Here is a 22,322-nt window from a genome sequence, read left to right on the forward strand (position 1 = left end):
TATCATCTTTGAAATAAGAGAAAGGCCAATAGATGACTTAGGAATCTAGGCGCAATTTAGATTTTGGCCACAAGAGAGCAGCAGTGTATGTGCAACGTTTTAGACTGATCCAATGAATCATTGCATTTTTGTTCTAAGTGTTGTATCAAAGACTGCCCAAATGTACCTAATTGGTTTATTCATATATTTTCAAATTCATAACTGTACACTCTCCTAAAACAATTGCATGGTATTCTTTCACTGTAATAGTTACTGTAAATTGGACAGTGCAGTTAGATTAACAAGAATTGAAGCTTTCTGCCCATATCAGATATGTCTATGTGCTGGGAAATGTTCTTGTTACTTACAACCTCATGCTAATCAAAATTAGCCTACGTTAGCTCAACTGTCCCGCGGGAGGGACAACGATCCTGTAGAGGTTTTAACCTTTAACCTTGAGTTCAAATAAAACAATTTGAGTAGAGAGCCAAAATAAGAAAAAATGCGTCACTGTTCCAATAGGGCACTGTATATGACATGTGGATGAAAAGTTGGTGTTAGGTCTTAACTAAAGCTCCTTCACAATTTGGCTGTTGTAGCAACCAAACCGTTAGGAAACTACAAGAAAACCTGTTTAAGTCTGCTTTCCAGCAGACACTGTGAGACAAATTCACTTTTCAGCAGGACAATAACCTAAACCACCAAATATACACTGGAGTTGCTTACCTAGACGACATTGAATGTCCCTGAGTGGCTTAGTTACAGTTTTGACTTAAATTGGCTTGAAAATCTAGTACTAATGGTATTGGGTGGCAGGTAGCCTAGTGGTTAGACTGTTGGGCCAGTAACCGAAAGGTTGCTCGTTCAAATATCCGAGCCGACAAGGTGAAAAGTTGGTTGACTTGCCCTTGAGCAAAGCACCGTAATTTGCTCCGGTGGCGTCTTACTGCTATGTCTGACCCTGTGAAACAACATATTTCACTGCAGTGTATGTGACAATAAAAAAATTGGTATTGGACTGAAGGAGCCTAGCTTTACTCCTTAGTCCAAGGACCTTACAGGTTCTGTTTGAAGGTGAAATGGCTCTAGAAGCCAAAAGAACCAAACACTCCATCTAAACGGGGATCTATTCTCAATTGCGGTACGGTTCTAGAAACATAAATCCCTCTACTTTCACATCACATCAAATTAATTTCACAAATGCAAAATACACACTTACTGTACACTGTTTTGAATGGTTTTATCACAGTCACAACACGTCTTCCATTTACACACAGGTGTTTGGAGACGCATATGGCTAATTAGAACAGGTAATCCACCATCTGTTTTCCATAAACATGCGCTGTAACATGTTAATATGGCCATGATGGAACCCTAACCCTATAAAGGTGTGTTTAAATTGAACCTTTTTGAAATTATTAGTATTATTTCTTACCGATATGAAAGATAAGGTCCTTATGCTTCCAAAACTGTACCTCAAGCAATGCGTGTTAATGTTCAGACCGAGTGTAGTGGTTCTTACAAAACTCCCCCCAAAGAAGACGCGTCCATCCAATGACTCTTATGTGTAATGGAATGGAACTGAGTCATGATAAAGGCTATTGGTAGCTAGTACTAATGGTATTGGTAGTGGTGGTAGTATACTGTTAGGCTGTTGGTAGTTAGTACTAATGGTATTGGTAGTGATGGTCTTACAAACAAGGTCAAAGCTAAAGGCTCAGAGTTTTATTCCACCTCTCTACCTACTGGGAGCCCTCTGTCGTCTTAACTCCCATATATTTCACCCTCTCTTTTTCTCTGTTAATTTGTCTCCTCTTCTTTTATTAGATTATTCCTTTATTCCCTTTTCTCCTCTTTTTGAAGTCTTGCCACTCTTGTTAAACGCAGGCCCCAGTGTGAGAGAGGGGGCTGGAAGGGGGTCGAGGAGTAGGGGTGCGGGTGTGTAGAGGTCCACATTTGGGCCAGCGCTGTTCTATCCATTCAAGGTGGCAGCTCCATTTTTGTATTTAAAAAATAATAATAATAAGGGGCAGGGATGCAAGAGTTCAGCTGTTGGTGTGAATGGCTGTCCAAGGTGACTGGATCCCAATAAAGAGGTGGTCGGCCTGGTCGGGGGCCTCCTCCCCAGCCCAGACACTGCCTTTATAGGTCAGCTTATGAGCCTGGGCCTCTATTAAACCCTGGCCAGCCTGCGCTAAGGAATTTAGGGCCAAGAAACAAGAGAAAAACAGGGGGGTTCGGGGATGGGCATGGGGAGGGGAAGTTGGAGTGACTGAAGGTGAAAGTTGAAAGGCATGTTAGAGAGGATTGGTTTGGGGACTTGGTCAGTGAATGTGGCTAGATGTATGGGTATATGAGCTTTTTGACCATTTATAAATGTATGTGTGTGTGTATATCTATGCAAATGTATGCTGATGTGTTTTGTCTGTGAAGTCAGGAAAAAACCCAGTGCGTTTCAAGTTATATTTAGTAGCTAGATGGTGCATAGACCTGAAATGGTCAGTGATGAAAAGGTGAAAAAAAATACACGTTTTTCCAGACATGGACAAAGGTTTCGCTCATCTGGGCTCCATCGGTGTCATGTTGTCTCTGTGTGTGAAAATGTTTGTCTGTGTGTGTGTGTGCGTGTGTGTGTGTGTGTGTGTGTGTGTGTGTGTGTGTGTGTGTGTGTGTGTGGTGTGTGTGTGTGTGTGTATTTTACGTTGTTTATTTTGCTGGTAGCAGTTGAATGACTTTGCCTATGGCAAAGCAAATGATGTTATATTGTGTTGCATTTTCCCCTTGCAACACAGAAGGGAGGGACAGTGGGAGACAGCAGAGTCTCATAAACGAATCAAATCAAATTTTATTGGTCACATACACATGGTTAGCAGATGTTAATGCGAGTGTGGCGAAATGCTTGTGCTTCTAGTTCCGACTGTGCAGTAATATCTAACAAGTAATCTAACAATTCCACAACAACTACCTTATACACACAAGTGTAAAGGAATGAATAAGAATATGTACATATAAATATATAGATGAGTGATGGCCGAACGGCATAGGCAAGATGCATTAGATGGTATAGAGTACAGTATATACATATGAGATGAATAATGTAGGGTATGTAAACATTATATAAAGTGGCATTGTTTAAAGTGACTAGTGATACATTTATTACATCCAATGTTTTATTATTAAAGTGGCTAGAGATTTGAGTCAGTATGTTGGCAGCAGCCACTCAATGTTAGTGATGGCTGTTTAACAGTCTGATGGCCTTGAGATAGAAGCTGTTTTTCAGTCTCTATCAGTCCCAGCTTTGATGCACCTGTATTGACCTCGCCTTCTGGATGATGGAGGAGTGAACAGGCAGTGGCTCGGGTGGTTGTTGTCCTTGATGATCGTTTTGGCCTTCCTGTGACATCAGGTGGTGTAGGTGTCCTGGAGGGCAGGTAGTTTGTCCCCGGTGATGCGTTGTGCAGACCTCACTACCCTCTGGAGAGCCATACGGTTATGGGCGGAGCAGTTGCTGTACCAGGCGGTGATACAGCCCAACAGGATGCTCTCGATTGTGCATCTGTAAAAGTTAGTGAGTGTTTTTGGTGACAAGCCAAATTTCTTCAGCCTCCTGAGGTTGAAGAGGCGCTGTTGCACCTTCTTCACCATGCTGTCTGTGTGGGTGGACCATTTCAGTTTGTCCATGATGTGTACGCCGAGGAACATAAAACTTTCCACCTTTTCCACTACTGTCCCGTCGATGTGGATAGGGGGGTGCTCCCTCTGCTGCTTCCTGAAGTCCACAATCATCTCCTTTGTTTTGTTGATGTTGAGTGTGAGGTTATTTTCCTGACACCACACTCCGAGGGCCCTCACCTCCTTCCTGTAGGCCGTCTCGTCGTTGTTGGTAATCAAGCCTACCACTGTAGTGTCGTCTGCAAACTTGATGATTGAGTTGGAGGCGTGCATGGCCAAGCAGTCATGGGTGAACAGGGAGTACAGGAGAGGGCTGAGAACGCACCCTTGTGGGACCCCAGTGTTGAGGATCAGCGGGGTGGAGATGTTGTTTGCTACCCTCACCACCTGGGTGCGGCCCATCAGAAAGTCCAGGACCCAGTTGCACAGGGCGGGGTCGAGACCCAGGGTCTCGAGCTTAATGATGAGTTTGGAGGGTACTGTGGTGTTAAATGCTGAGCTGTAATTGATGAATAGCATTCTTACATAGGTATTCCTCTTGTCCAGATGGGTTAGTGCAGTGTGATTGCGATTGTGTCATCTGTGGACCTATTGGGGCAGCAAGTAAATTGGTGTGGGTCTAGGGTGTCAGATAGGGTGGAAGTGATATAATCCTTGATTAGTCTCTCAAAGCACTTCGTGATGACGGAAGTGAGTGCTATGGGGCGATAGTCGTTTAGCTCAGTTACCTTAGCTTTCTTGGGAACAGGAACAATGATGGCCCACTTGAAGCATGTGGGAACAGCAGACTGGGATAGGGATTGATTGAATATGTCCGTAAACACACAGCCAGCTGGTCTGCGCATGCTCTGAGGCTAGGGATGCCGTCTGGGCCGGCAGCCTTGCGAGGGTTAATACGTTTAAATGTTTTACTCACGTTGGCTGCGGTGAAGGAGAGCCCGCAGGTTTTTGTAGCGGGCTGTGTCAGTGGCACTGTATTGTATAGCTACACTGTTTGTATTCGGTCATGTTTCCGGTCGCCTTGCCATGATTAAAAGTAGTGGTTCGCGCTTTCAGTTTTGCACGAATGCTGCCATCAATCCACGGTTTCTGGTTGGGGAATGTTTCATTAGTCACTGTGGGTACAACATCACCGATGGACTTGCTAAAACACTCGCTCACCGAATTAGCGTAACATCAATGTTGTTGTCCAATGCTATCCGGAACATATCCCAGTTCACGTGATCAGGCAATCTTGAAGCGTGGAATCAGATTGGTCAGACCAGCGTTGAACAGACCTACCTGAGCACGGGCATTTCCTGTTTTAGTTTCTGTCTATAGGCTGGGAGCAACAAAATGGAGTCGTGGTCGGATTTGCTGAAAGGAGGGCGAGGGAAGGCTTTGTATGCGAAGTTAGAGTAGCAATGATCAAGAATTTTGCCAGCCTGGGTCGCGCATTCGATATGCTGCTAAAATTTAGGGAGCCTTGTTTTCAGATTAGCCTTGTTAACCTCTCTGGGCCAGTGGAATCCCGTGGCGCGATATTCAAATACCTTAGAAATGCTATTACTTCAATTTCTCAAACATATGACTATTTTACACCATTTTAAAGACAAGACTCTCGTTAATCTAACCACACTGTCCGATTTCAAAAAGGCTTTACAACGAAAGCAAAACATTAGATTATGTCAGCAGAGTACCCAGCCAGAAATAATCAGACACACATTTTTCAAGCTAGCATATAATGTCACAAAAACCCAGAAGACAGCTAAATGCAGCACTAACCTTTGATGATCTTCATCAGATGACACACCTAGGACATTATGTTATACAATACATGCATGTTTTGTTCAATCAAGTTCATATTTATATCAAAAACCAGCTTTTTACATTAGCATGTGACGTTCAGAACTAGCATACCCCCCGCAAACTTCCAGTGAATTTACTAAAAATTTACTAAATTACTCACGATAAACGTTCACAAAAAGCATAACAATTATTTTAAGAATTATAGATACAGAACTCCTCTATGCACTCGATATGTCCGATTTTAAAATAGCTTTTCGGTGAAAGCACATTTTGCAATATTCTAAGTAGATAGCCCGGCATCACAGGGCTAGCTATTTAGACACCCAGCAAGTTTAGCACTCACCAAAATCAGATTTACTATAAGAAAAATGTTATTACCTTTGGTGTTCTTCGTCAGAATGCACTCCCAGGACTTCTACTTCAATAACAAATGTTGGTTTGGTCCCAAATAATCCATTGTTATATCCAAACAGCGGCGTTTTGTTCGTGCGTTCAAGACACTATCCGAAAGGGTAAAGAAGGGTGACGAGCACGGCGCATTTCGTGACAAAAATTTTCTAAATATTCCATTACCGTACTTCGAAGCATGTCAACCGCTGTTTAAAATCAATTTTTATGCCATTTTTCTCGTAAAAAAGCGATAATATTCCGACCGGGAATCTGCGTTTAGGTAAAAAGACGAAAGAAAATAAAGCATGGAGTCGACTCGTGCACGCGCCTAAGCCCATAGTCCTCTGATCGGCCACTTGCCAAAAGTGATAATGTGTTTCAGCCTGGGGCTGCCTCGATATCATTCAGCTTTTTCCCGGGCTCTGAGAGCCTATGGGAGCCGTAGGAAGTGTCACGTTACAGCAAAGATCCTCAGTCTTCAATAAACAGAGACAAGAAGAACAAGATCTTGTCAGAGAGGGCACTTCCTGTAAGGAATCTTCTCAGGTTTTTGCCTGCCATATGAGTTCTGTTATACTCACAGACACCATTCAAACAGTTTTAGAAACTTTAGGGTGTTTTCTATCCAAAGCCAATAATTATATGCATATTCTAGTTACTGGGCAGGAGTAGTAACCAGATTAAATCGGGTACGTTTTTTATCCGGCCGTGTCAATAGTGCCCCCTACCCCCAACAGGTTAAATCGGGTACGTTTTTTATCCGGCCGTGCAAATACTGCCCCCTATCCCCAACAGGTTAAAATCCCCAGCTACAATAAATGCAGCCTCAGGATATGTGGTTTCCAGTTTACATAGAGTCCAAAGAAGTTCTTTCAGGGCCGTCGAGGTGTCTGCTTGGGGGGGGATATACACGGCTGTGATTATAATCGAAGAGAATTCTCTTGGTAGATAATGCGGTCAGCATTTGATTGTAAGGTATTCTAGGTCAGGTGAACAAAAGGACTTGAGTTCCTCTATGCTGTTATGATCACACCTGTCACGCCCTGACCATAGAGAGCCTTTTATTCTCTATGTTGGTTAGGTCGGGGTGTGACTAGGGTGGGTAATCTAGATTGTTCTATTCTATGTTGGCCTGGTATGGTTCCCAATCAGAGGCAGCTGTTTATTGTTGTCTCTGATTGGGGATCATATTTAGGCAGCCATTTCCCCACTGTGTTTTGTGGGATCTTGTTTTGTTTATGTGTTGTTGCATGTGAGCACTCCATAGCTTCACGTGTTCGTTTATTCTTTATTGTTTTTTGAGAGTGTCCTTTAATAAACATGTGGAACCAAGATCACGCTGCGCTTTGGTCCGAGTATGCTTCCAATGACGTTCGTGACAACACCACAACTCGTTAATCATAAGGCATACACCCCCACCCTTCTTCTTACCAGAGAGATGTTTGTTTCTGTTGGCGCGATGCGTATCCCGAGTGAGCCATGTTTCCGTGAAGCAGAGAATGTTACAATCTCTGATGTCTCTCTGGAAGGCAACACTTGCTCGAATTTCATCTACCTTGTTGTCAAGAGACTGGACATTGGCGAGTAGTATACTCGGGAGCGGTGAGCGATGTGCCCGTCTATGGAGCCTGACCAGAAGACCGCTCCGTCTGCCCCTTCTGCGGCGCAGTTGTTTTGGGTCGCCTACTGGGATCCGATCCATTGTCCTGGGTGGTGGACCAAACAGAGGATCCGCTTCGGGAAAGTCGCATTCCTGGTCATGATGTTGGTTGACGTTGCTCTTGTATCCAATAGTTCCTCTCAGCTGTATGTAATAACATTTCTTGGGGTAACAGTGTACGAAATAATGTATAAAAAAAACAAAATACTGCATAGTTTCCTAAGAACGCGAGGCGACCATCGCTGTCGGCGCCATCATGAGATTACCTTCAGTCTGTTTGTTCAAATGTGGCTAGAGGTATATAAGCATGTCGGGTTGAGCTGGCATTCAAATAAAAAAGACACCCACACACACCAGCTTTCAGTCAGAGGTATGCTCCACCCCCACTGCCCAGTAGTGGAGACGCCAATCAAATCTCATCTGCTGATCATCATTTTATCAGTGTAGCTATCTGTCCATCAGCTAATTGTGTCTCTTTCCCTCTCCCCCATTAGGAAGAAAGAAATATGTTCATTTTCATCCTCTGACATGCAGTGTACCTATTAGCTGCAATACTGAAATGTGCGGTAAGATAACGTCTATGACTTTTTTGCCCCCCTTCTTTCTCTCTCTCTCTCTCTCTCTCTCTCTCTCTCTCTCTCTCTCTCTCTCTATTCTCTCTCTCTCTCTCTGAGCAGCAGTGGAGACCCAGAGCACCAGCTCTGAGGAGATGGTGCCCAGTTCACCCTCTCCGCCCCCTCCTCCCCGCATCTACAAGCCCTGTTTCGTGTGCCAGGACAAGTCCTCTGGCTACCACTACGGGGTCAGCTCCTGTGAGGGTTGCAAGGTGAGACACATCAAAACAGAGAGACACAATATACCCAGTCATAAGTGCCTTCACAAAGTATTCATAGTATCCATACCCCACAATATTTTGTTGTGTTACAGTCTGAATTCATTTTTTTATCTCTCTGACCCATCTTCACACACTACCCCATAATGACAAAGTTAAAAACATTTTTTTTACATTTTTGCAAATGTATTGAAAATGAAATATAGAAATGTCTCATTTAGATAAGTATTCACATCCCTTTGCTATGACACTCCAAATTGAGCTTAGGTGCATCCAATTTCCTTGGATCACCCTTGAAATGTCGCTACAACTTGATTGGAGTCCACCTGTGGCCAATTCAAACGTTTGGACATGATTTAGAAAGAAACACACCTGTCTATATAAGGTCCCACAGTTGACAGTGCATATCAGGAACGCAGATGAACAGGAGTGGCATTGGCGAGATGAGGAAGCGCTAGCTGAGGTTGCAGGGGCATGGGTTCAAGAAGATTGTGGACAAGGCCAAAAGGAAGAAACTGGGACATATTATAAATAAATATGGAGTGGGGGATTGTACAAACCTTCTGGAAGACTTGCTGAAGGAGAAGATGGCGGACAAGGGAAACAGAAGAAAAGTGAAATATGTCCTGAGTGAATATGGAATGGTGGATTGCACAGAACTTCTGGAAGAGCTAGACAAGGAAATTGAACATGACAAGAGTGAGGGTGAATCAATTGCGGTGGCAGGTGTAGTGACGACAGCCAAGAATGAGTTGAGTTGAGGAAGATTGGTGACAAGTGTAAAAAGAGGGATACATGCGATATAAGCTCGGAGATGGAACCTGACGGGACTGTGGACGAAGTACCCACGGTGAGGACTGCCGAGTTCCGGCCTCTCTCGGTGGAGAGAGTGAATCCTTGCAGTTTGGCTGAAGAGTGGAAGACAGTGATAAAGGAAAATGGAACAAAAAGGGTGAAAGTTGTTAAGGAGTATAGGTTTTTGGTTGGAGTAAGGTTCACTAACAATAGATTTTTGGGAGATCCGTTTGAAGTATCAAGGTGGAATCGGTCAGAGTGACCAGAAGTGTTTTTATTTTGATTTCTGGTGTGTTGAAAGAGCAGAAGAAAAAGGTATTAAGGATCGACGAACTACCGAGTTATGAAGTGGAGAGTTTAGATTTTTGTAGCAGAGCACCGTTAAAAGGTGTCGACTCTGGCATCACGTTGGATGTGGAGGCCTCGTGGTTTACGGGTAGCATACAGGAGTAGTTGGAGCACGCCGGCTGAACGCTATAGTGAATGGGGAAAAGAAAGCCTGTCGGTATTATTGATGTTTGACAAAGAGTATCTCCCTTCACATGTGAAGTTGGGATATGTTAGATATGCAGTGAGACCTTCTGTGTCCAAGCCGTTGTTTTGTATCAAGTGTGTGCCGAAGGAATGTTGTTTAAGAATCTGAGGCTGTACAATGTTGTAATTGTGATGCAACCATGTTCCCAATTCCCCGGAGAGCCCGGTTAGGGTAAAGGAGTATGAAGTGGTAAGGGTCAGGTCTATACAGGCAGGTGAAGTAGTTGAAGGAGCGAGTGGAGCTGAAGATATGGTGGTGGATGCTCCGCAGACTGTGGAGATTCAGAGTGTTGTTCAACAGTTGAGGGAAACTGATAAGCTGATTGTGAAGAAGGTAGGGTTCATGGTGTTATTCAGAGATGTGGTTAATTGTACTGCACAAACAAACAAACAAAAGAAGAAACTGAACATAATAGTATCTGTGGCTGAAAGGTTTTTGGGGTTTCCAGGACTTCACTGCCAAAACATTGCAAAGAATACTGTCTGAAGATGCTCTTCCTTCTCAGACCCCAAAGCCTGTAGGGATGGACGTTGGCAGTTGAATCTGGAGTACATTGAGTTTTGTATTGTTTATTTTGTTAATTATTTGGGCTGATATACAGCCAAACAGTAGGTGGCGGCATGCAGCTACAGTATTTGTTTACGGGCGGCAATAATATCAAAGAAGAAGACCCCACACAGTAGGTGGTAGCAATACACCAATAGTTGTAGTCTGCCAGAAAACTTTAAGGAAGAAGAAGTGCATGTCAGATTAGAAACTATACCATGAAGTCCATAGAACTGTCTGTAGATCGCAGAGATAATTATGATGAGGCATATATCTGGGGAAGGGTATAAAACTATTTCTAAAGTGTTGAAAGTTTCAAAGAGAACAGTGGTCTCCATCATTCGAAAATTTAAAAAATATGGAACTACCCAGACTGCCTAGAGTTGGCCGTCTGACCAAACTGAATAACCGGGTAAGAAGAACCTTGGTCAGGGAGGTGACCAAGAACCCAATGACCACTCTGACAGAACTACAGAGTTCCTTGGCTGAGATGGGAGAACCTGCCAGAAGGACAATTCTCTAAAACCCTTCACCAATCTAGGCTTATGGGAGAGTGGCCAGACGGAAGCCACTCCTGAGAAAAAAGCACACGACAGCACGCCTGGCGTTAGCAAATAGGCAAGTGAAAGACTCTGAGAGCATAACAAAAGATTCTGTGGTCTGTAGTCTTCCCTGTGGCTCAGTTGGTAGAGCATGATGTTTGCAACGCCAGCATGGTGTGTGCAACGCCAGGGTTGTGGGTTCGATTCCCAAGGGGGGCCAGTATAAAAAAAAAAAAAAAATGCATGAAATGGTATGAAATGTATGTATTCACTACTGTAAGTCCCTCTGGATAAGAGCGTCTGCTATATGAATAAAATGTAAAATGTATGAGACCAAAATGGAACTCTTTGGCCTGAATGCAAAGTGCTATGTCTGGAGAAAACCAGGCTCATCACCTGTCTAACACCATCTCTACCATCAAGCATGGTGGCGGCAGCATCATGCTATGGGGATGCTTTTCAGCGTCAAGGATTGGGTGACTGGTAAGGATGGAGGGAACAATGAATGAAGTCAAATACAGGCAAATTCTTGATTCTTGAGAACCTGCTTCAGAGTGCAAATGACCTTAGACTGGGGTGAAGATTTACATTCCAACAGGACAATAGACCCCAAGTGTAACACAAGCAAATACATGACATATACAGAAAATGCATACACAAACAAACAAGCCAGAAAGTCAGACTGGGGCAAACAGACACTCTAACATAATTTTTTCCATGCAGTTTATCCCTATTCTGAGACGTTACACAATGTAAAAACGCCTGTGCTGTCCTCTGGTCGAATCTTTATCTAAGGGCATGGGCTGAAATAACCTCCTGTGGCTATGTAGTGAGACATATTCCATCTATGCTCCAGACATATGGTCTTGTGACCATTAAGAATGTTTTAATGCCTGATTTCTCTCTCTTTTACTCTCTCTTGGTCTGTTGGTTTCTCTCTGTCTCTCTCCCCCTCGGTCTCTCTCTCTCTCTTCTCTCTCTCAGGGATTCTTCCGGCGCAGTATTCAGAAGAACATGGTGTATACCTGCCACCGAGACAAGAACTGTCAGATCAACAAGGTGACCCGTAATCGCTGTCAGTACTGCCGGCTGCAAAAGTGCTTTGAGGTTGGCATGTCCAAAGAAGGTGAGTAACAGTGCCTCAGAGGGATGCCATTACAGCCAGTTTTGTCCAGTTTGCCTGTTGGGCATGTTGTGCTCAAATGTAAAGGTGTGGGGAGATCAGAGACTGTTTGAATACAGAGAGGTTGTGAGAGTGATAGGGTGGCAAAGACTTTGTAAAGGGATCTCACTACAGTTTATGTCTGTAAGTGTGTGTATTGGGATAGCTAGGGATTACACTGAAATCACAATATGGCCCCTATAAATGGATATTATAGGGGCCATATTGAGACGAGATGAAGGAACGAGTAGGAAGGTGTGAAGCATGAGGGATGTGTTGTGCTGTCATTCATCAACTAAAGAAACCAACAAGCACCACCAATCCACCATGTTCCTTTACTCTCTCACTTATCGTCGCTCCCTCTTCTTCTCTGCCATGCAGCGGTGCGTAATGACAGGAACAAGAAGAAGAAGGATGTGAAGGAGGAGGTGGTGTTGCTGGAGAGCTACGAGCTCAGTGGAGAACTGGAGGAGCTAGTCAACAAAGTCAGCAAAGCCCACAAAGACACCTTTCCCTCACTTGTCCAGCTGGGCAAATACACTACAGTGAGTCACACACACACACACACACACACACACACACACACACACACACACACACACACACACACACACACACACACACACACACACACACACACACACACACACACACACAACTTAGCACTCTCTCTCCTGTTCCAGAACTCCAGTGCAGACCACCGTGTACAGTTGGATCTGGGGCTGTGGGATAAGTTCAGTGAACTCTCCACCAAGTGCATCATCAAGATAGTGGAATTTGCCAAGCGCCTGCCAGGCTTCACCACCCTCACCATCGCTGACCAGATCACTCTCCTCAAATCAGCCTGTCTGGACATACTGGTACCTGAACACCCCTCCCTCCACCTCCACTCTGTCTGTACTCTCTCCATTACTGCTCTCTCTCGCCCACCTCCACTCTGTCTGTACTCTCTCCATTACTGCTCTCTCCCTCCACTCTGTCTGTACTCTCTCCATTACTGCTCTCTCCCTCCACCTCCACTCTGTCTGTACTCTCTCCATTACTGCTCTCTCCCTCCACCTCCACTCTGTCTGTACTCTCTCCATTACTGCTCTCTCCCTCCACCTCCACTCTGTCTGTACTCTCTCCATTACTGCTCTCTCCCTCCACCTCCACTCTGTCTGTACTCTCTCCATTACTGCTCTCTCCCTCCACCTCCACTCTGTCTGTACTCTCTCCATTACTGCTCTCTCCCTCCACCTCCACTCTGTCTGTACTCTCTCCATTACTGCTCTCTCCCTCCACCTCCACTCTGTCTGTACTCTCTCCATTACTGCTCTCTCCCTCCACCTCCTCTCAGTCTGTACTCTCTCCATTACTGCTCTCTCCCTCCACCTCCACTCTGTCTGTACTCTCTCCATTACTCCTCTCTCCCTCCACCTCCACTCTGTCTGTACTCTCTCCATTACTGCTCTCTCCCTCCACCTCCACTCTGTCTGTACTCTCTTCATTACTGCTCTCTCACTCCACCTCCACTCTGTCTGTACTCTCTCCATTATTGCTATCTCCCTCAACCTCCACTCTGTCTGTACTCTCTCCATTATTGCTATCTCCCTCAACCTCCACTCTGTCTGTACTCCTCTCTCCCTCACTGCTCTCTCCCTCCACCTCCACTCTGTCTGTACTCCTCTCTCCCTCACTGCTCTCTCCCTCCATTTTCACTCTTCTCTCCCTCACTACAACCTATCTACTTCTCTCTTTCCCTCACAATGCTCTATCCATACTCCTTTTTCCCTTAACACACTATCAACATGTCACTATCCTCAAGCCTCTGTCACTCCCTACAATTTACACACCCCCTCTTCCTCACCCTCCCTTTTCATCATCTTTGTTGTCATTATTCCCCTAACCTCTCCATCCTCTCCTCTCAGATGCTGAGGATCTGTACTCGCTACACTCCGGAGCAGGACACAATGACCTTCTCCGACGGGCTGACCCTGAATCGGACCCAGATGCACAACGCAGGCTTTGGCCCTCTCACAGAACTGGTGTTTGCCTTTGCTGGCCAGCTGCTGCCTCTGGAGATGGACGACACAGAAACCGGTCTCCTCAGCGCCATCTGCTTGATCTGCGGAGGTACTGCTGTTAGTGTGTGTTTGTGTGTGCACGCACATGTCTCATAATAATGTGTGACCATTTTGGTGGCATATGCTCCTAAACATTTTGCTGTGAGACCTTGAATTTTTATTTGGGAGAACCAATGCGGCTAGATAATTGTTGTAATGACTTCGCTCTACCGTTGTTTCCGAGTGCCCTAGAGAAAAAAGCGAACACATATTCATTAGCATCATGGTTGTACCATTACTACAGCGAAAACGTCTTGTTTCTTCCCATTTTACATTAATTTGCTTACACTTTGTTCAGCCCTGTTACCTCATTAGCTAGCTGGCTAGCTAACAACCTGGTAACTTTACTAGTAGGCTATATCCGAACATTTGGGGGCACAGAAAGAAAGTTACAGGGATAGCTTCTTCAGGAGATCAATGATCATAGCAATGAATGAATGACTAATCTCTTGCATCTACAATTTTCGATGTAATCTCAGTAGGAAAATTACTCTTTTACACAGTTTAGAAACCTAACATTCTACAAACGACTTTGTAATTTCAATGACAGGTAATTGTATCAACATTGGCTCTCTCCCTCAGACCGTATGGACCTGGAGGAGCCCCAGAAGGTGGACAAGCTACAGGAACCCCTCCTGGAGGCCCTGAAAATCTACGCCCGCCGCAGACGCCCCAACAAGCCCCACATGTTCCCCCGCATGCTGATGAAGGTCACTGACCTCAGGGGCATCAGCACCAAGGGTCAGTACAGATAAGGATATAGTACACAGTACAGATATATAGCACAGCCTAGATCTTTATTCTTAACACAGGCTATACTAACACAATACTGACACATAGATCAATATGCATATATAGTAGAGCCTCAGACTCCTGCATTCAATCAGTATTGATAGAGACATAGCACCCCAAATAATTAACAATGAATAACTGATTGTAAGTCACTCTGGATACGTCCGCTAAATGGCTAAAGTGTCAATGTGAATGTAAACTTATGTTTATGCGTGGGTCTCTCTGTGTACTGTAGGTGCTGAGAGAGCCATCACTCTGAAGATGGAGATCCCAGGCCCCATGCCTCCTCTGATCAGGGAGATGCTGGAGAACCCAGAGGCCTTTGAGGACAGCAGCGACTCTGGGGACAGCGCCTCTGCCCCCCCTGCCATCCAAGCCATCAAGAAAGAGAGGGAGGAGGAGAAGAGCCTCGAGGAGGAAGATGAGGATGAGGAGGACGAGTGGGGGGACGAGGAGAGGGAGAGGGGGGCGGACAGTGATGGGGAGCCCTGGGGGGAGGCTGCAGCGGCAGAAGCGGGGTCCCAGAAAGGGGCAACTGGGAGATCCCAGTGATAGTGACATAGTGATGCACTCTGACCCATTCTCGTTACCTCCTATTCCACCACCCTCAGACAGACCAACACTCCCTGTCCTATCCTTACAAGCGCACCAAGTCATCTCCCCACATGAGCAGCCCATCCTATAACAAGGGTCTACTCCAAGACCTAGCACTCACCTCTGCTGTTACACCTGTTAAACTACCCCCCACACCCCTATATACACACACACCACACACACATACACACACACACACACACACACACACATAATACATTTACACATATACATGCTGTATACCCATAAGAATTTCCCCGTTGCTCTAGATAGACAGTAAAGTAAAGGCTCTATGTAGTGAACCTACTCTGTCACCCCAGGGTGAAACTGGCCCTGTCTACAGCAACAGTTTCAGGAACTGTCTACAGGAACAGTTTCAGGAACTGTCTACAGGATCTGTCGTTCTGCCCCTGAACAAGGCAGTTAACCCACTGTTCCTAGGCCGTCATTGTAAATAATAATTTGTTCTTAACTGACTTGCCAAGTTAAATAAAGGTTAAATAAATAAATAAAATAAAAACAGGTGGAACATGTAGTCTGGAAGAGAAGAGAGAGAAAAACAAGCACTAAATCTCAGAGTTGGGACAAGGGCCACGAGAGATCACTCTGCCAACCATAAAACTGACCATATGCTACTTTACAAGGTGTCTCCACACAAAGAGAAACACAGGAGATACTAATCTGAATGGCAGCAGCTTGGAGTGGCGGACCATATGAAATGCACTTTTCCTTAAGGGCTACTCGGAGTGCAAGAACGATGACCAACCAATCTCTTATTGTGAAAACCATTCGCCACAAATGCCTTTTGTGAATAGTTTTTGACATTTTTTTTCATGAATGTTTTTCTATTGTATGATTTTCCCCCAAATAACATTCATATTTCAACATATATTCATGTGTATTACTATGCATTTTTCTCTGTTATTGTTGTCTCGTTTGTGTTTCAGTCATGCTCATGTTTGACGAGTAATATCAAACTAGCGATCGATTCTCAGTTTGTAAGTTGGAAACTCAACTTACAAACTGGCAACTCTCTTCTGATCTTTACATCGTCTGTGCTTGTGACTTCACTCATTGGGACAGAGCGTATTATAGATCTCTGCTCGATGAGACAAACAAAAACAAGGATTTGACCAATGGACTATGGCACATTGCAAGCTATTGTTGTGAGCTACACATATACTAAACACACAAACACACTCCTTTAACATCTATAAATGTGTGCAGGGTCAATTTTATACAATTTAATGCCAATGCTTTGACTCAGTGATTCTAGAGATGGACAAAATCTCACCAGCGTGAATGTTCAAGACAATCACAACAAGGAAGTGTGCCGTAGCACCGACGGTTCGCCACTCTCCCAATTCTCTTCATCAAACAAGCCGTTCAACAGGGATCTGAATGTGAAAGATAACTAATTTAGTTGTCATTTCCCTTTATTCTCAGTGGAATGCCATGCAGTCTACCAGGGGGATCAGATATCTGGGTGGGAAGAATCCAGCACATACAGTTGAAGTCAGAAGTTTACATACACCTTAGCCAAATACATTTAAACTCAGATTTTCACAATTCCTGACATTTAATCCTAGTAAAAATTCCCTGTCTTAGGTCAGTTAGGATCACCACTTTATTTTAAGAATGTGAAATGTCAGAAAAATAGTAGAGAGAAAGATTTATTTCAGCTTTTATTTCTTTCATCACATTCCTAGTGGGTCAGAAGTTTGCATACACTCAATTAGTATTTAGTATATCCCACGGGGGGCCAGTACAAAAAAAATAATTTAAAAAAATAAAACATTTTTTAAAAATGCATGAAATGAAATGTATGCATTAACTACTGTAAGTCGCTCTGGATAAGAGCATCTGCTAAATGACTAAAAATGTAAAAAATGTAAAATATTTGGTAGCATTGCCTTTAAATTGTTTAACTTGGGTCAAACGTTTCGGGTAGCCTTCCACCACCTTCCCACAATAAGTTGGGTGAATTTTGGCCCATTCCTCCTGACAGAGCTGGTGTAACTGAGTCAGGTTTGCGGGCCTCCTTGCTCGCACACACTTTTTCAGTTCTGCCCACAAATGTTCTATAGGACTGAGGTCAGGGCTTTGTGATGGCCACTCCAATACCTTGACTTTGTTGTCCTTAAGTCATTTTGCCACAATTTTGGAAGTATGCTTGGGGTCATTGTCCATTTGGAAAACCCATTTGTGACCAAGCTTTAACTTCCTGACTGATGTCTTGAAATTTTGCTTCAATATATCCACATTATTTTCCTGCTTCATGATGCCATCTATTTTGTGAAGTGCACCGGTCTCTCCTGCAGCAAACGACCCTCACCACATGATGCTGCCACCCCCGTGCACATGGTTGGGATGGTGTTCTTTGGCTTGCAAAATTCTGAGGTCTTGGCTGATTTCTTTTGATTTTCCCATTATGTCAAGCACAGAGGCACTGAGTTTGAAGGTAGGCCTTGAAATACAACCACAGGTACACCTTCAATTGACTCAAATTATGTCAATTAGCCTATCAGAAGCTTCTGAAGCCATGACATCATTTTCAGGAATTTCCCAAGCTGTTTAAAGGCACAGTCAACTTAGTGTATGTAAACTTCTGACCCACTGGAATTGTGATACAGTGAATTATAAGCGAAATGATCTGTCTGTAAGCAATTGTTGGAAAAATTACTTGTGTCATGTACAAAGTAGATGTCCTAACCGACTTGCCAAAACTATAGTTTGTTAACAAAAACATGTGTGTAGTGGTTGAAAAACTAGTTTTAATGACTCCAACCTAAGTGTATGTAAACTTCCGACTTCAACTGTAGCTGATATCTGTGCCGTCTGAAACTAGCCGTCTGCTCCCAGCCAAAGCCGCGGGAAGTAGGTGCTGCAGCACCCCCTGAAAAATCATCACCACACCTCCACCCCCAAACATCTTCCCACGGCTGTGCTCCCAGCCCCAAGCCATTGCTGAGGTGATGTGTTGCACAGCACATTGAACAGTACAGCACATTGAACAGTACAGCACATTGAACAGTACAGCACATTGAAAGTAAGCCATAATGAGCAGTGTTATGAGTCAGAGTACATGGACTAGATCATTAACACAGGACCAGTTCAGTCTTAGGTCCATTCATTCAATTCAACAACTCATGTATTGGCCATAGTTACACATATCATTGATGTCAATGAAGTCTCACCCTCATACAGTGATGATCTCGTAGATGAATAAGCAATATTGGAATTATATGCAAAGCCATGAATCAGGAAATGAATGTGTCTGCGGTATGTAGATGTATTTGTGTGTCGGTGTGTGTGTGTGCACGCACGTGTGTCTCTCTGTGTGTGTTTCTTGCTACTTGTGTAACATAATTTTGTGTTTTATGCTTGTTCTACCATAGAATAGATGAGATTGTATTTGGGAAACTGTCTACATACATAAATTGGGTTCTAGGACTTTTAGTCCCTAGTTCTGTCCAATAACATTCACAGAACCATATGGTTGATTTCATTACTCCAGTCATTTTTCTTAATTATGTTATTTTATTTTTATGCTTTACAGATTAATTTGAAATGTAGATAAGTTAGTCCTTTTAGAATGACTGCATTTAATCATCAAAAAGTCCACAAGTGAGATATTCCACCCAGTTCCTCTATAAACATATCTTCTTGCCCCAAGGATGACTGTACACAATCTGACTTAAATAAAGGAGCAGGGTATTTATGCTCATAATGTCTCAAACTCCACATCTACAGTGTATTCAGATCGCACACCTTCGGCACCGTGCCGTTGGTCTCTTCGCTATGGCCAACAGGCACAGCAGTGTGTGGACTTGTAAAAGTCTGTGGTTGTAAAGCATTAACATGGATCTCAGGCTGAGTAAGACTTCCAGGGTAAGGAATGGATTTGGAGTTAATCCCCAGTGTGCATTGAGACCATTAGTTATTCTGAAAGAGTGATTTACACCTTCACGTCATCAGCCACTGCACAGGCCTACATCTTACTCAGTACTCAGCCAGGACCTCTTGGAGTAGGGGGAGAATTTGCCTATATAGTCACACCCTGATGCATAAACCTCAACCCTCACTGCAGCACAGTTCACATAGCCACTCTAGTGAGAAATCTGATAGCACTTGTTTAAAACAAAAGCCATATTTAGTGTCTATAGGCTATTTTTGTAGGTGTGTGTGTGCGTGTGTGGCCTCAGAATGCTACGGAGGACCCTGTCACTAGCTAGGTTTCCATCCAATTGGCAACAGATTTCCATGTGAATATTCTAAAATCCGCATAAAATCTATATGCACATTTTCCAACCAGAGATGTGTTTCCATCAAATTGACTTGCAGATAAGTCTGTGCGCACATAAAAATAACTTGCCCAGTTAAATTTCCATGTACCAAATAAAAAATACAAGGTAAATGGGTTTCCATCGCATTTTCAACTCTACTGATGGCTTTGTAACAATACATCACGTGCGCTCTATCAAATCAAATTTTATTTGTCACATTTGTCACATATGTTATTGCGGGTGTAGCGAAATGCCAACAGCTCGCAGATAAAGTGTGGGTATAGGCTACCTACATGATAAAAGCGAGATTCTTTTTATTTGTCAAATCATCATGACAATCATCATGTCACCAGAATAAGACCCTCGATATTTATTGGAAAGGAGCATCAAACTCATCAGCGTGCACTTTCACCACCCTGTGAAGTTCACCATAATTTATTTACTGCATGCTTTACCGAGTCATAGTGGGATGAACACACAATCATCGTGTGACTCAAAGTTTACTTCCATATGAAAGTTAATATATCAATATTCGCTCATGAAGGCGTTTCTACCGCGTTTCCACTTTGTCTAGCATATTTTGTTGTGTCAACATTTGGAAAGTGTACCGACAAATGTGCTGTTTCCATCAGGCCTGTTTGACAATTTTTATCTAACATGTACTGATTTAAGTATTTGTTCATTGTTTCCTTGTTATATTGTCAATGTTTTGTTTGAAGATAAGCAGATGTAGCAAAGAAGCATGGTGTTTGTGCATTTAGCAAGCACGAACAATATATTTGAAGAAAATAGGGCATATATATTGGACAAAAACATTTCAAAGACAGCTGAAATACAGTAGTGATTGTTTGATGGCAATGATAACTGAGAATAGATTGACCAAAGAAAAACAATTACACCAGTGTTATCATTCAGGAAGAATTTCAATTAGGCCAATTATTTTAAATGTGTGTGCTGTTGTATTTATGTTCCTTTTTACAGCTTGTAGTATTATCGATAAGCTCTATCTTTTAAATGCTTGAGAATTGTTGGGTATTTTATGAGATAAAGAATTGCTTTTGAGAATGTACTATACTTGTCTTAATTTTCTTATTTGTTGGTGTTCATAACTATAATATAACTTTAATTTTTCAATTTAATTTGTAAAAACATTATGGTTTTTTGTACTCTAAATTCAGGGATTTCAAAATCTGTCTATGATTTGTATTTCTGTTTGTGTAAAAACATGAAATCCCCAGTTTGTGTTTGTATGCTCTTGTGAGATAAAATATACTGGTAGTTTGTTTTTCTGTTGTTTCATATCGGCTGTCCCTTATCAAAGTTTCTCAAAACAACGCTTTGTTTTCGCCTGTCTTTGTTGTCCCTTAAAAAAAAAAAAAAAGGTCATTAAGGCAGTTGTCATTTCTTGTACGTTTGGATGCTGTTGTTAATATTTTGATTTTATAAAGAAACGTATCTTCTATATGTGTGTGTTCATTTGTATTACATGTTTACTGTATCATCATGTCATTAGCATCAATACAGATGCATACCTGGTCAAAACACACTGGGGGGCGATGTAGTTCTACCATAGTAAAGTGAATCCACTCCTACACTATTGGGAATGAATGGGGCAACATTAGCATGTTCCTTGTGGCTACACCACCCATTTAACACTGTCGAGCTGTACTGTGCTGGCCTGGTTACATATCCACCACAGTTGCTGGAACCTTGCTGGAAAGGAAAATGTTGAAAGAAAATATCTAAGCCAGCACAGTACTGTACAGGTCAGAGAGATACTGTAGTACGAAAAGGTTATTAGGATATGATCAAACTAAGTAATTGAGTTGAATTGGCCATGCAATTGTGGACATACTAACATTACCCATTTTTTGTATTTATCAGTGGCTAAGTAAGCTGAATTTATCGGTGGCTATTTAAACAAATCTGAACCATGGTTTGCGGTTTCGCCAGGCCAATAGACTACTTTAAAGGTAAAATAGAAAATACATGTAAGTGAAAAGTACCAAATGTGTCCTATAATGGAAATATACCGTAGACAGCAGAGACCATAGTTGAATGTGCAACATTTATTTGATATTACATGGGCTTGAACCCAGTGCCCTAAAGTGTTCTTCGACTGTTCCCATAGGAGAACCCTTTTTGGTTCCAGGTAGAACCCTGTTTCACTTGCTTGGATGCTTTCTCCTTTGAGATAGTTTCAGCAGAGAGGAAGAGGAGAAGCGAGAGGGCTCAAACTCGCCAAAATCTGACCAGTATAAGCCCAATGCATTTCTATGGCCATAATATTCAGACCTAAGCTTGTCGCCTGCTCTCCCATCGTCATTATATACAGATCTCAGCCTCTTGCGAATTGGAAAGCAAAGTTGGTGGGTGCACTGTTCCATTAGCGATAAAATCACTAGCGAAGCGAAGCCAGAAAAAGGAAGCCATATTACATCATACAGTATGTGTTGTGATAATTGTTGTTTGCTCTATAACCTGTTAGTTAATATGCCTTGCCACCATGATATATAGGCCTTGGCCGAGACTGTCACGTAGAGTAGGCCAGAAGGCTAAACTGGAAAACCTAACCTCTATAAAAAATAAAAAGATGGCGGAGCCGCAAAAGTTCTTCTGTGCAACGGTGTTTATTTACATAGTG

The 22,322-nt window shown here is 43.1% G+C and overlaps 1 protein-coding gene across 2 annotated transcripts in view; it reads left to right on the forward strand.

Moving 5' to 3' along the window:
- The window catches only part of LOC106583300 (retinoic acid receptor gamma-A), an 83,679-nt gene extending 62,539 nt beyond the window's left edge, over positions 1 to 21,140 (forward strand). For both annotated transcript variants that reach the window (XM_014167338.3, XM_014167339.3), the window contains 7 exons: positions 8,167 to 8,315; positions 11,724 to 11,865; positions 12,283 to 12,446; positions 12,585 to 12,761; positions 13,812 to 14,016; positions 14,589 to 14,747; positions 15,034 to 21,140. In XM_014167338.3, the coding sequence (XP_014022813.1) occupies positions 8,167 to 8,315; positions 11,724 to 11,865; positions 12,283 to 12,446; positions 12,585 to 12,761; positions 13,812 to 14,016; positions 14,589 to 14,747; positions 15,034 to 15,350 (1,313 nt within the window). In that variant the 3' untranslated portion in view covers positions 15,351 to 21,140. The remainder of the gene's footprint in view (positions 1 to 8,166; positions 8,316 to 11,723; positions 11,866 to 12,282; positions 12,447 to 12,584; positions 12,762 to 13,811; positions 14,017 to 14,588; positions 14,748 to 15,033) is intronic.
- Positions 21,141 to 22,322: the final 1,182 nt, after the last annotated feature.

The sequence above is a fragment of the Salmo salar genome, chromosome 22 (genome assembly GCF_965601325.2).
Source record: "Salmo salar chromosome 22, fSalSal1, whole genome shotgun sequence".
NCBI lineage: Eukaryota > Metazoa > Chordata > Actinopteri > Salmoniformes > Salmonidae > Salmo > Salmo salar.